The following is a 15,414-nucleotide window of genomic DNA, read 5'->3' on the forward strand; positions in this document are numbered from 1 at the left end:
TTGAAGTGGCTTGTAGGGAGAAATAACATGGAGATGTGATTTTTGCTTTGTTCATCATCACAGGCTCCTTAAACATTTCACAGACCATTATACAAATCTCATTTTGACTCATACTAGAATTGTGGTGCTTCAGAGAATTTTTTAATCGTTATAGATTTTTTTGCCCTTGGAACCAAAAAAGCAGGTAAATGCCTGTGGGCAGACAATAAGTTCCAAAACATAGTGTGATTTGTGTCTACTGCACCTTCTAAGCCAGTATTGTAATAAAGATGGAACCTTGTGTCAGATTTGGAAACATAGTTGCTCAACATAGGAAGCAACTCCATATGGTGCACAAATCTCTCGCCAAACTGGAGACAGAGTTTGGCAGTAGCATGTTTCTAAGCTAACATTCAGTCACAAAACATTGTTTGACCATTGTTTAAATCATGAAAACTCAGATGAGATAAAGACACACATTCATATCAGTAGTCTATGAAAACTGTTTTACTGTCGAATACGAACTTCATCTCGGCAACTGCTGTTATTGGACACTTTTGTTTGAAGAATAACTTTATCATGGTTGAATGTGACCGCACTTTCAAATTCAGATTTATTTTTTCAATTATCATATTTACGGTCATTAAATTGTATTACAACAATTATTTTTAGATTTCAGTATAAGTGTCACCCCTTCAAACATAAACAAAAAAATAATAAACACATAAATGTCAAATAACTTAGGCAACGTGAAATGTTTGCCCAAAGCATAAATACAAAAATAAACTTTGCTAAACTTCTTTTAAGTCAGTAAGAAGTACTTCTATAGTTCACAACTGTTTTGTGTGCATAAGAGAAAAACAGAAAGATAAATGGGCATAGTGCATGCATGTGCGTTTGCATGAGACGGTGCGCTTTGAGAGGATTCTGGGTTTTGACATCAGTTGGGAACATATAAAGGGCATGATGTGTGATGCAGTGCGTTTCTGAGTTGTACGCATGTTGCTCTCTCGTTCGCCAGTCGCTATAGAGTTTGATTTCCCAGGGGTCCCAGTGCTTATTTCAGGGATTTGGTGTTCTCATCCCTCATCCGGCAACATGCTTGTCTTGGGTTAATCCGCTTCTACCAGAGGAGGTGTCACAATCTCACTGGTGCCACGTCTTTAGTCAACAATAAAAATGGATTATAATGCCCGGAAAGCTATTTTTCTGCAAGGTATTCTCCTATCTTCTCCTGAGCTCCCTACTGGTTATTGTAACACTGCAGGCAACAAGATAGCAGTAAAGATGTAAAGATGAAGTGTGTCATTTCTACACCATTAGAGGCACCAAATGGAATTGCATTGTTGAGTCTTAAAAAACATCAGTCTTCCATTGTTGGTTCGCTCATTAAACTGGGATAGGAGAAACATCAAAGTATACACTTTTAACATAACTTACAAGGATAATTCACCCCAAAATAAACTTTTGCTCATCTTCAGAACCTGTATGACTTACTTTCTTACATGGAACACAAAATAAGCTATTTTGAGAAATGTCAACAACAACAAAAATTCTCCATACAGTGAAAGTCAATGTATGGAGAAAACCGACCAAAAACAGTTGAAACAAAGGCATACAGGATTAAACAAAGTCATCCAAAGCCATCTGAAAGCTTGCTTGTTTTCACATGTTTCAATGTTTTATTGTATTTCTAGAAGTTGATACACTGTAAAAAGTGATCAGCTGACTTAACTTAAAAAAAAAATTGAGGAAACCCATTGTCTTAAAATTAAGTAAATAAACGTTAATCAAAAAAATGAAGTAATGTGGAATTGTTTACATAACATAAGCATTACGTTTATTTACTTAATAATTTTAAGGCAAAGGGTTTACTATTTTTTCTTTTTTAAGTAAGTGAACTGAACACTTTTTACAGTATCTTGCTAACATGTTGCTACCATGTGTTAGCTTGTTGACTGTCATTGCATACACAAAAAAAATATTGGAAAAGTCAGAGGTTTGGAACGGCATAAGAGTAAAAAAATATAATTTTCATTTTGGGGTTAATAAAGCTGTTGTAATGAACAATCAAAATGGAATAGCCTACCTGCTTGCCATTCATGAACATGGCAGCATTTGCCAGCTTTTGCCAGGCATCACAGTATGAAAACATGATTGTCTGTTCACTGATCTCAGTGCCTAGCAGACTGGTATTTTTGCCAGGCTTTCCGGCAGAGCTTGGAAGGACAGGAAGAAACATACGGCTGTCAGAGACACTCTAACATGTCAACATATGATGGCTGAAACTGAAAACAAACTCCCAGCTGTAGTGCTAGCTTTGCAGTACAAGCCAACTGGAGAGGTGCATCAAGAGCAAACATGTTCTACATCTTTCTGGGAGGTGGAAAAAACAGCAGGGTCACACTTTTACATGACCGTCATAGAGATGAGAACCATGTTGAGGCACCACTGAGGTCTCCAGGGAAGACTATCACTGTTGTACTGAGAGGCAACTTCTTCTGTCTTCAAAACAATGAATAAGGTCAGTGACAGAATGAGCACAGGTGGGTTTGATGGCTCTATTACTCCTCTAGACACAGAAATACTGGATTGTAAAACAGATTTAAAGCTTCTGATATCATAATAACTGACACCACTTTGAATACTGTTGATTTTCAGTGACTTCTGCAGGTACAAATATACTCTGATCAGATCTACAGACAGTGGATCCCTCTTTCTCATAGTTAAGACTTTGAATGTCTATCCAGAATGATGGCTACGAGATATGGCATGTCACCAGCAACCATGACTATTCTTGTCGGAATATAGGGAACATCAAAGTCAACTTCAAACTGACTCGAGAGGGATTTTTCTGAGGTGATGTGACGAGCAGATTGGAAAAAGTCTTGGGTACGCAAAAATGTTTCTCAAACCTTTCCCACAGTCATCTTGTCCATGATTATGGTTTGACGGAAACGCGTTGGTTGTCATGAACGGAAGTGTTGTTCTTTTGTTGAGATGAGGCAGTACATGCAGAACCTGTGAGGGAACCTAATAAGAGTTACATAAAGAAAACAGAAGGCAAAAGAGCTTATTGCCTTAATGAAGAAAGCTTGTGCAGGATCACACGCTGACTGTGCTGTCATTGTAATCTTTAATTCAGATCTCTGGCAGACAGCTGTGAGGTTCTTCCAGGGGTAAAGACGCAGTTGTGGAAGGATCCGGCTATATTGTGCAACTCCATGTCCTGTGAACAGCTTATAATGTCTTTTAAAGCTCTATATATAATGGCCTGTAAACTTTACTCATTCCTCGGTTTTAGCTCAGCCCAGGGCCTGAAGAGAATAATGGCCGATTCTCTCAACTCAATCAACCTGTCGGTACACATACGTGTCCTGTGACACATAATGGAAGTATTTCCCTGCTCCTGAATAAATAAATTCACAAATACATTCACAATGCTCCTTCCCCAGGCCAGAACATTAAAGAAACTCAAGCAGCAAAATTGGGTCACTCAGAAATAGTCTAAGCTTAAGATGTCACATCCATGAGAAAATTAGCATTACCAACAATATCAACGCCTTTTACAGCAACATTCCTAGGGCTGTCACAATATCAGATTTATAACTAAACAATTATTGTGGCCAAAAGAATTCACAATAACAACATATTTATGGATATCTAATTATAAATGGGTCATTTGATTATAGAGGCACAGCAGCTGAGTGTAGTGTTTACTTCAAAGTGAGGAAATATAAACCTTTTTTTGTGCAAGAAACCTTGACTAACAAAAAATCAAATCCTTCTTAGTATGAACTAAAATCATACACAATTCGGCCACTAAAGGTGCTGTATATCATGCATGTAAAAGTACCATCATAATACCATCATATGGGGCGGCAGTGGCTCAGTGGTTCATGTACATTGTCTACAAACTGGAAGGTTGGTGGCTCAATCCCCGGTTCCACCTGACCAAGTGTCGAGATGTCCATGAGCAAGACACCTAACCCCAGCTGCTCCTGACGAGCTGGATGGCGCCTTGCATTGCTGACACTGCCGTCGGTGTATGAATGAGTGAGTGAATGGGTGAATGTGAGGCTATGTAAAGCGCTTTGGTGGCCATAGGTCTGTGAAAGCGCTAGCCTATATAAATGCAGTCCATTTACCATTTACCATATGTCTGCAGATATTTAGGGAACATGCTAAGTTCACATACTTATTTCTCTGAAAAAAATGCTACAGCCAGTTATTTTACTTTAAAATGTGCGTTATGTCATAATATCTATTTTTGTTTTGGTCTGTGTGATCCCACCCACTGCCAATTTACCCAATAGTATTTCGACACACCAGGTTGTCAGCTGGCAGAAAACACAGAGTAAACTGGGTCAGAGATCGCGGACCTGACCTAAAAAGCCTCGGCATCTATCTAAAAATCTCTATGAACAGGAGCATATTAAAACGCAAATAAATCAACTCATCAGCTCACAGTGTGTAAGTCTTCTCGCCTTCCATTGTCAATTGCGCTCGCTCCTGTTGCGTGTCCCCAATCTGGCAACCCATGTGAGAGTTGAGTCTGAGGAGGAGGGGGCGGGGGAAACAACTTTCTACAATATTTTGAATTTGGACTGCAGTACTTGAACCTCCAGCTGTCAATATTACATACTGCACCTTTAATAAAGTACATTCTGCAAGTATGCATGTGTGTAGAATACAATATGAACACATAAGTTATCAATATCATGATATGCTTAGTGCGATTTTCAAATTGTGCAGGTTGTTATTTAATTAAGTAAATACAGTATATGTGCTACCTGTTTCAGTGAAGTGCGTCAATTACACACATGTAGTTCATAATACAGTGTTTTCACTGTGAATAAAGATGATCGAGACGATGAGACACTGAGCTGCTCACGTGTAAATGAACATACATTGCCTTCAATCTGAAACCGGCAGTACATTTTCCGACAACCCGTAAAAATAAAATTGATGGTATAGCATTTGCAAATGAAGAAATTAAATATCAGTATTGTAATTTTACAATAAAATATTTAAAAAATTACAGTATAATAGTTTTACAATAATGTTTAATATGTTTAATAATAATCACAATAAAATCATAATTATTATTATTATCTTATAGTCATACTGAATTGGTCAAAAACAGTGCAAACGTGGCCTATGAAAACTGAAGTGGAAAGTTGTTGATTTTTTCCCCTCACTTTATGGTTTGAGCTGGTTCTTGTAAAGAGTAAATCCAATCATGAACACCCACTTTTTAAAAGTTTTTCATTCAGCCCTAAAAGGATTCCACACTTTAAAAAGTTCAGGGTAAAAAGTTTGGCTCTTTTTTTCTTTCTAGATGCACTCCCTAACAAAATCCCCCCAATCATTCTAGAATAGAACTAGTCATCTGGTGAAACTTCCAGGATTTTTTTTCATATCGTAATATATATTGCAGAAAAACAAAATATCAGGGTTTTTTTCCCCCAATAATGAGCAGCCCTAGAGTAAAAGCTGTTTTAGTAGCAATGGAAAGAAAAAATAATAAAAAAAAAAAAATAAAAAAAAATAATGCTATGGTTTTGAAACAATATTCAGCAGGCACATATGAATGCGGCATACTTTTGGCCTACAAAAGTGTAGATTATGCCCCTGTTTAATACTTTATTACTACTGTTGCATAATATTACACAGTGACAGTCATTCAGTCAACCCACACACATTTCCCCCTCAGTGTGGCTCTGCACTCACAGTTTGAGGTTACTGTGCTACTGTCACTGGTGTAAGCTTGAGGAATTTTTAAAAGCAGCAGCACAAGAGCTCAGCAGAAAGACTAATGAGTCACGCTGAGACAACACTGACCCACAGTCAGCCCTCGTCGCCATCATCACCTCTTCTGCCACAGGTGTCCTTCAATTAGGAAAGGTAATGACGATGCAGGCCAGACAGTGTCTTTACCACCCACATCAGCCTGAGTTTGCTGATTTAAATATCTGGACTGCAGACTCAACCAATTTGCCCTTCTAATCATTCCACCTGGGCTTACTTTGGGTTGTGAAATCCTCATGCCAAGCGGAAGCCTGCAGTGCAGAAGGAGCAAGAAATATCACAACTGAAGTAAGGAAAAAGGAAAGCAAGCAAAGCCTAAAGGCTGAGGGGACATCTAGTTGTCCTGGGCACTGGGAGTACAAGCAACTTCTGCAGATTTGCCGCACATGAGAAATGGAGGGAGGGAGGGAAGCGGCGGCAGATATAGAGGAAGAGAGGAAGGGAGGGAGGCAAACAAGACCACGTGAGGAGCCAAGAAATGCTGGAGGGCAAAAATCTGGCCATATTTCTTCAGCTTCCACTGCAGTGATCACAGATCACAGTCTCCCATGTAGAGGCAAAATGCGTGGCAACGTATGGACTTCACAATGCTATACTGATGACCTGTTTAACATTTCTTAGTTGTTTAACAGTATTAGTTTAGTAATTAAGGGGGGAAAAAACAAATATGTTCATGCCACTGACAGAAAAAATAAGCAACTATATTTCCATTACAGCAGGCAGAAAAAAATAATCATTTATTTCTCATGTACAGGTGTGGATTAAGATCAAAATCACAAGAAGGCCACAGCTTGGCAAAATCATACATCAAAAATAATATTATTTTTTATGCATAATGAATCGTTGCCTTTTTATGTATAAAATGTGCCTAATCCATGTACACAATAAATTGATAAAAAGTGACAGTAAAGACATTTATAACGTTACATAAGATTTCCATTTCAAATAAGTGCTTTTCTTTTGAACTTTCTATTAATAAAAGACTCATAAAAAAAAAAAAATCATGGTTTCAACAAAAATATTAATATTAATATTTTGATCTAATTGTGTCATGTATTTTTGAATTACTCCACATTTCTTTGCTGCTCTCATACGTAAATAACGTAAACCAGTCCTGCCCACCGATAGCCGCGCAAAAACATCCATTTAAGCGCTACTGCAAAGTCTGTTCCTGTTGGCACATTTCTACCGCCACAGCTAAGCCTTTGAAAGTAGATGCGATAATGATAATTCTACTCGAAAAGGCAAGAGGCATTTTCCAAGCTAATCTATTTGTTTCTGTCCTAGCAAATGCTCCTAGTCGGCTAATTAATAGCCTCACAGAGATTTTTCAGACTAACAAAATATGCATCTCACATCTACTTAATTTTCCTGCAGCTACAGACAATTTCCTTATTAATAAGCATTCCTTTTGTCAAGACACTAATCCTGTGCAGCTGGCAGGCATACAACGACGGGCAAGAAACAAGACTGGGAAATACAGGTTACAGTCTCCTGAGTCAGCCCTTTAATCATAGCTGCAGTCTTATTAAAGCAAGAGCACGATACAGTCAGCCGTTCCCAAAAAAACACGCTGAAAACAAAATGTAGGGATGGCGCAAATGTTGTCCATTTGTGATTTTTCCTCATCCCTGCTGTCTGGGAGAGGTTTCCAGTCATGATTCTCAGAGCTATCGCTATATGATGACTGTATATGATGACAGTGAAGGATATAAGTGATGAATGGACACAGTAGGTACCAAACTAAAGAGTCTGGAGGATACAAGCAGTGTCTCTTTCCCTGATTGGTTGACAGATGGGTCAGGCGGGTTGCCTGGGGAGAGGCAATTTATCTCGCATGACAAAGGGTCAACTTCAAACTCAAAGAGGATGTTTTAAGGATGATAACGTACAAGCCATCTCATGCTATTAGGCCCACCCTCTGAATAAATAAAAGAACATTTTAAAGGATGTTGCTATCCCGGTGCAGTTATTGATCACAGTGCTTGTGATTGGAGGAGATCTTTCTTTTAAAGGGCAATGTGCAGTGAATGTAAACAAGTTGTGTGTTTTCAGAAGAAAGGCCATAGTGCCTTCAGGGCCAGTGCGGGAGGTCTTCAGTCATCCCATATCTGTAGAAACCACCACTTCACAAAGCTGTCTTTTACTGCAACTCAAGGAACAACGTTTTGTAGTGTCGCTGTTGGTGCCAGCTAATGCTATTACTGCATTAATCAATGATTTGACATGCTGTGCCACAGATTATAGTGGGTGTACGTGTAAGCCAAGAGATGATGAAATTAAATATTCTTTTACTAGGAAAGACAAAAATAACTATTCTACAAAAACATCCTGCTTCAATTTAAAACTTTTCAAGGTGTTTTTTTTTTTTTTTTCATGTTTGTTCCGGTTCAAATCGACCTTATTCTTATGGTAATTAGGTTGCTTGAGTTTACAAATGTCACACAGACCTAAATCCCATTAAGAAATCTCATTAGTAGGCTACCAGGTGAACCTGTGCAAATTCTGTCAAGTTTGTCAAGGACGTCATATGATAAAAAAGCAGGGCCAAGTGATAACAAACGGGCACTATCCTTGCATTCCTAAAGGAGTGTTCAAGTGGTCCGGCATTCCAAAAACCGGCAAAAGGTGGGCGCACCTACATTTTGCACATATCTAAATCTTTCAAACCCGCCAAAAAGGAACTGGACAGATAACTGTCTCTAAAATACATCTGTTCAAAGAAATGACTCAAAAATGACTGGCGATTATCTACCAGGATTTATATTTCTGCTGTGACTTAGAAATCCATTTTAGGATAACTTTTGAGAGCTGTTAACTTTGAACCCTTTGAAATAAGTTGTAGGCTATATTTAGGCCCAGTTTCACAGACAAGGTTTAGTTCCAGACTAAAATGCATGTTTGAGCTATAGTTAACAGAAAGCAACCTGCACTGACATATCTTAAAGGGGTGGTAAAACACCTTTTTTCGAAGGCTTGATTGTGTTTGTGGGGTGCACTGTAACATGTGTTCATGCTTCGTTTTTAAAAATTCGCATTATTTTTCACATTTATTAACCATTATTCTACACTGCTCTGTCCCTCCTTGTAAAAACGGTCAGATGATTTCCGGATTCCATGAAGGACGTTTCAGAATGGTATGTTTTTTTTTTGTTTGTTTGTTTGTTTGACTGCAGATCTATTGTGATCGCTATTGACTATATGGCACTGTTAAGGCCTATTTATACTTCTGCGTCGAACTGCCGCCGTAGCTACGTCGTAGGCTGTGTGTAGCGCGCGTACCCTACGGCGTACCCTGACGTGCACCTCTCCAAAAATGTAACAACGCGTCAATTCTACGCGGACACAAGCGCTGTGATTGGTCTGCCAGAACCCCTCCCTCGGGGTTTCACATGCTCCCTAGGTGCGCGTCAACGCGGACAACAACACAGAAGTATAAATTAAAACCAACACGTTGCCTACGGCGTATAGGCTCCGGCGTTGGTCCGATGCAGAAGTATAATGAGGCCTTTACTTTTGTATTTTTATAACGATTGTAGCCAAATATCTGTCGCCAGAACTATTAAACCAATACGAACACTAAACATTGGATTTACAACCGTAGCCAAATCAAACACAAAATCATGTTTAGCATGCCTGTAGATAAACACGCATATAGATAAACAATACATAAAAGCTATAATCAAAGAATAATTTACACTGATCACATAAACGACAACAACCACAAACATTCCAAGTTCGCTGCGCTGGTGATATTAAACAGAAGTTTGTATGTGTTTGTCGGATAAGTATGAATTAGCATTTAACAAACTGGTTTGTGGAGCCAAACAGCGCTGTCCTTCGTTTACTTCCTTGCTACAACGTACAATTAACAATACGAACTATTACAGGAAAACACATCAACGAAAAAATCATACTTACAGGCTGTGGCTCGTAAACAACAGCTTCTGTTTTTAAAGTTGGAACTGCTCCATCTTTCAGGACAAGCCGTTGTGCGAATCCTGCATTGAACTCGCGTAGATTGAGGAAGCTTTCCTCCGGAAAATGTGCAGCACAGAGAGCGACATTTGGGGGACCGAGTTACAAATAAAATGTAACCATTGCTCCCTAACTCCACCGTCCTTAGGAAGACTGAACAAAGTGGACCTCTAATCTGGGTGAAAATAACAGCGTTTCGACGGCATGGCGGCAACGACACTCTACTACCACAACAACTCTTCTCCAAAGCAACATAAAATGGCCTCGCCCCCTTTATTTATTGTGTTCCCAGAGGAGGGGTTTATGTAAATGTTGGGGTTAGTGATGTCACTAACCCTGGAGGAATGTCTTGTAGTCCCTACCGGCCGTTTGCTGTAGTCCTTAGAAATTGATTTCTTTAAAAGCAAATATCTCCCTTTGTATTGAACTTTGAGCGTTGTAACTTTGCAGATGTTGTTTATGCTCAAACAGCAACATTACACACTAGCTAAAGTTAAAAAAGTGAAATCACATTCAACCACCCCTTTAAAACATGTTGTTTTGTGTCAAGATGCAACCAGTGATTTTTTTAATCTAAGTCACGTTCATAAAAGATCCTAACTGATCTGAGGCCTACTACTGGCTTAATCTAGCCTAAGCCCTGTCTGTGAAAAACAACATTCAACCCAGTTGAATTTCAAAGAATGGACACACACACACAAAATGTATTCATTCACAATATTTGTGTTTTGCAGAAGAAAGAAAATCGGTAACACTTTACAATAAGGTTCATTAGTTAACATTAGTTTATGTATTAACTAACCATCGTTACTGTATTTGTTAGCGTTAGTTAATAAAAATGCAACTGTTCAATGTTAGTTCACAGTGCATTAACTAATGTTAACAAGATTGTAATAAAGTATTAGTAAATGCTGAAATTAACATTAACAAAGATTAATAAATGCTATACATGCAGTAGCAGTTCATTATTAGTTCATGTTAACTAATGTAGTTAACTAACAAACCTTATTGTAAAGTGTTACCAGAAAATCAAAAAAGTTTGGATTTAAATAACATGAGAGTGAATAAATTATGACCTTTAAATTATCCCTTTAAATTTCCCAAATGCAGCATTCACGACGACGCAACTCTGAGCCTTTTTCTTTGTATACATAAAACTTTTAAGACCATGAAAGAGGAGTCATATCATAATCAGGATTCAATTAGAAGAGTTGTCGAAAATAATTTCAGGTTAGTTTGTCATAAGGATGAGAAGCAGCACAGGGGTCCAACAATCAAGGCACTGAAGCTCCACCGATGCTACTTCCCAGGCCTACTAAATAAAACAAGAGTACAAAACAAAGCTATTTCTTTCCAGATGATTTGGTTTCACAAGGAAGCCGCTCTGAAACCGAACCAGGGCTCTCCGCACAGGTGCAACACTGTGGATTAACAAACAAGACATTCCTAGAGAGCTCACGGCACGTCTCAGGTTTGTTGATGTTTTCCTTGATCTTAATGCCTGGTTCCTGTCTGTCACGTCTGTAACTGGAAGCGGAGGAGACACACTTGCGCTGGCCCAATTTAGTGCCCAAGTACATCAGTAACAACCGCAGACGAAGGCTGTCTGGATTACAGATGCAAACGCATGACTGAGTGGCATTGTTGTCAAAACATGCGCAATTGTATTGGACAGTGCCTGACAGATGACATTATGAGCACATCTGACCTTCCATCGCTCCTGCCTTCTATATGTTCAAGATATGAATCATGGAAGAGTGAAATGCGCAAGCAAGTTGATCAAATTTAACTCATAACTCAAAAAATCAAAACATTTCTACAAACGAAACTCCCTTTCTGATGTTCCTCATATCCAAGTTTCTGTCAAATACCATAGATTATAGTCAAGTCACACAACAAACCCTCAGAACTTTGATGACTCCCAAATGATGTTGCCTTTGTTCTTATGGTTTCATGAAAGGAAAATAAGGGATGGGATTAGACCTCAAAGGAATATTGCAAAGAAATCTCTCTTCTGTACTGATGACTGTCAATGTAATAATCTTAGTCACACCATGATGCCATAATATGGTTCTGACTCTAAAATAGCCTATAATGACGTGTTTCGTGTTTCAATAGGATTGCTCTTGATGAGATAAAGATCAGTCAAAGCAGTCAATTAAACAATGAGAGACACAGCTGTGATAGCTGATCAAAAAAATAATTTTAAAAAAGAGAGATAAATGTATTTATATGAATGCAGACTGGCAATTAGATAAGTACAGTCTAATTTGTTATCGCATTCATTTGAAAACTGCAGAGGGAGCAAATCTGAAATGAACTTGAACAGGTACTGATTCCTTGTAAACAAGCATCAGATAATTAGGAAATATTGGCTAATAATCCAAACTTGTCCCACCCGCAAGTCCTCTGTAAATTCTGTAATGCAACGCTGAACCTCTCAATAGAAGGAACACTTTTAAATACATTTAAAACTTTAAAATCTTTTCGTTGCTCAAAAAAAAAAAAAAAAAAAAAGGTGTTTTGGCAGACATTTAAACAATCTGATTTACAGTATATTAAAGACACTCTTTTTTTTTTTTTGCGCCGCCTAAAAACAATGCGCAATCAAACATGGGTTAGTTCACCCAAAAATGAAAATGATCACATAGCCTAATTGACTCACCCTTAAGCCACCCTATATGACTTTATTCTTTCAGCCAAACACAATCTGAGTTATATTAAAAATATCCTGGCTCTTCCAAGCTTTAAAATGGGAGTGAATGGTACCTCTTTTTTTTAAGCCCAAAAAACGCATCCATCCATCATATAAGGAATCCACATGGCTCCAGGGGGTTAATGAAGGCCTTCTGAAGCGAAGGTATGCGTTTTTGTAAGACAAATATCCATAATTATAACTTTATAAACTATAATGACTGGCTTCAGGTAACGGCCCTACGCTAGGCCCGAAGAGTGACCTCTGACCCGACGTATGACGTACTGACGAACACAGAGGATAGAGCAAAACAAAACACCAATCACAAATAAAAAAAAAAAAATTATGAGAAATGTCAGAGGAGCTTGAGTTTGTTGTCCAGCCCTATTTATTTGAACCGCAAGATGCGTCAATTCTCAACTAAGCTTACGCTACTCCTATGTAATATGTTGGGTCAGAGGTCACTCTTCCTCTGACTCTCTCGTGAACGCGCGGATGGACATTACCGGAAGCTAGTGATTACAGTGGTTATAATTATGGATATTTTTTCTTACAAAAATGCATCGCTTCGCTTCAGAAGGCCTTTATTAACCCCCTGGAGCCATATGGATTACTTTTATGATGGATGGACGCAGTTTTTAGGCTTCAAAAAACAAGGTACCATTCACTACTATTAGCCTACTCCCACTCCTCATATTTTTAATATAATTACGATTGTGTGAGGCTGAAAAAAAAAAAGTCGTATGTTCCTAGGATGGCTTGAGGGTGAGAAAAATATGGGATCATTTTGATTTTTGGGTGAACTAACCCCCTAACTTTCATGATTCCCTAATATTTTTTTTATCTTAGAATAGGCTACCTACATAGAATTGGGTTTATTATAGCCTGTGTACTTTTCAAGTCAATCAACACCACATATTTTGTTTTGACTACTTTACTTATGGGTTTAATCTTAAATAGACTCCCCATTCCCTAATGCATAACCTTCTTTTACATCACAACAATATAATAAGAAAAAATCATTTCGACAGAACAGGCTCAAAAACTGATTTCACATTGTTGTTTTAAAAAAGGGGATTTTTTTTTTTTTTTTTTTTCACGGTTGGCCTCAAGCTTTAGTCGTGCTCCCACCTTGCGGGCAGTTGCTATGCTTGAATAATAAGTGTTTGCTGTGTTTTTTAAAAAAAAAAGCATTATATGAAGTAAAAAAAAGGCGCACTTGAAGCTTACGTTGCCCACCAAGGCTGGAGACAGCAACAAAACAAGAACTTGAAGCGTTAATAACGGTTTAATCTCAGCTCTGCGCTTTAGTGTATGTGTGTTGAATGACCAATTAAGACTTATAAAACCCACTGCATCTCAACATCCAAACATATAGGATAAAATCCGCTGCAGTCATTCACAACATCCAAATATTATCAAGCAAGTATGGTAGCCTATTAAAAAAAAACAAAATAAAAAAAAAAAAAAAACAAGCGTGCATAAGCAGACTTACCATCTGAAATGAACATATACAGCAACAGAGTTTCCATCCAAGAGCGTAAAACGGACATCGTAGTTTCCACGAATAAATCCCGTTTGTGATGATAAACAACAGCACTCCTCCAAAATATCTCCCGACGGACGTCTACAGTCCAGCGACGAATTCCCAGCTTGAATCTGTTGGATTGTGATGCTGGTGAACTTTATCTAGAGCTATCACGTCCATTATACCAGACCAGTAGGAGTTAAATAAAAAAAAGACCGTGTCAACCAGCGACAGACAGAAAGCCCAATCTCATGTACGATGAGGAGCTTTCGACAGAGAGAGAAAAGTTACAGGTATCCGGCTCAGGTGTCTCGATTCCCACGCGTATCTCTCTCTCTCAGTAATCCACACGGCACGGAATATAGCCGTTTTCGTCCATCCAGAGATTTTAATTCAAACTATAAATCCCGTGAAAGCATGAAACGCCAGAAATGGTATCGCAATAGCACAATGCCAGTGTCGTCCACGAGCTTGTTAGTTTAATAATCTACAAAAGCATCACACAAAACAACTGATACACGACGCGTTTGTGTTGGATGGCAATATAGAATTTCCTATAGTAACCTTGACATCAAATTGTACCAGTCTATGTTATGGATGAGATCCGATTTTTCGATGTATATTTAACCTGAAGTTATGCGATGTTGAACAAGATCGTCGCCCAACGATGCATGGAAATAAACGTTTACTTGTCCGCTCCGATGAAAAAAAGTGTTTTCTTCCTGGATGAAGTCCGAAAGATGACTTGAAATTCTTCTCAGCAGGAACTGAAGTCCAGCACAACCTTTCCCGGTAAACTATTAACGATACATATTATAAACCTTTCTGTTGTTATCACTGTATGTAGCGTATCAAACCTATTTTCCCGAGGTTACTTTCCGAGGACTTCCGAAAAAATAACGACTAAATTCTTCTCAACAATGCAGCGCTCCGGTCTGTATAGAGGTTCGGCTTCACTGTTGAGCTTGGTCAAAGTAGAGATTTATTCAAGACCACCCCTCCTTAGGTCACACAACTTAACTTTGCGTTTCAACACTCGAGCTGTGGCGTAAAGTAGGCTTTGCGTTCCGCTGGACTTGTTTGAAGTAGCTGGTGAATCTCTGAACCCTTCAAATCACTTCAGTTCACCGCGGTCACGTGACACGAGTCTTTACAATCAGACCGCTCTGACGTTTCCACGCGTCCGTCATGTGCGTGTCACAAAAGCATGACAGGGTCACATTTCATCCCAAGATCAAAAGAAATATGATGAGACGATGATCAACACAAAGTTCAGCTCCGGATTCCCATTACTGTAAGAGAAATGCTTTTCTTCAGAGATTTTTGTGATCCCAATATTTCTCAATGGATTTTTTTTTTCCACATTTATTTTTTAGGAGAGACCAGGAGGCTTTTTTTTTTTTTTTTTTTTTTTTTTTTTGTG

General features: G+C 38.5%; 1 protein-coding gene across 1 annotated transcript in view; it reads right to left on the minus strand.

Annotated features, from left to right (window-relative positions):
- Positions 1 to 15,128, minus strand: part of tmem132e (transmembrane protein 132E) — a 356,024-nt gene extending 340,896 nt beyond the window's left edge. Inside the window, exon 1 of the mRNA XM_079872223.1 lies at positions 13,959 to 15,128. Within this exon, the coding sequence (XP_079728349.1) occupies positions 13,959 to 14,016 (58 nt within the window). The 5' untranslated portion in view covers positions 14,017 to 15,128. The remainder of the gene's footprint in view (positions 1 to 13,958) is intronic.
- Between the last annotated feature and the right edge of the window lie 286 nt (positions 15,129 to 15,414).

This window comes from Squalius cephalus (assembly GCF_949319135.1).
Source record: "Squalius cephalus genome assembly, chromosome: 5".
Taxonomy (NCBI): Eukaryota; Metazoa; Chordata; class Actinopteri; order Cypriniformes; family Leuciscidae; genus Squalius; species Squalius cephalus.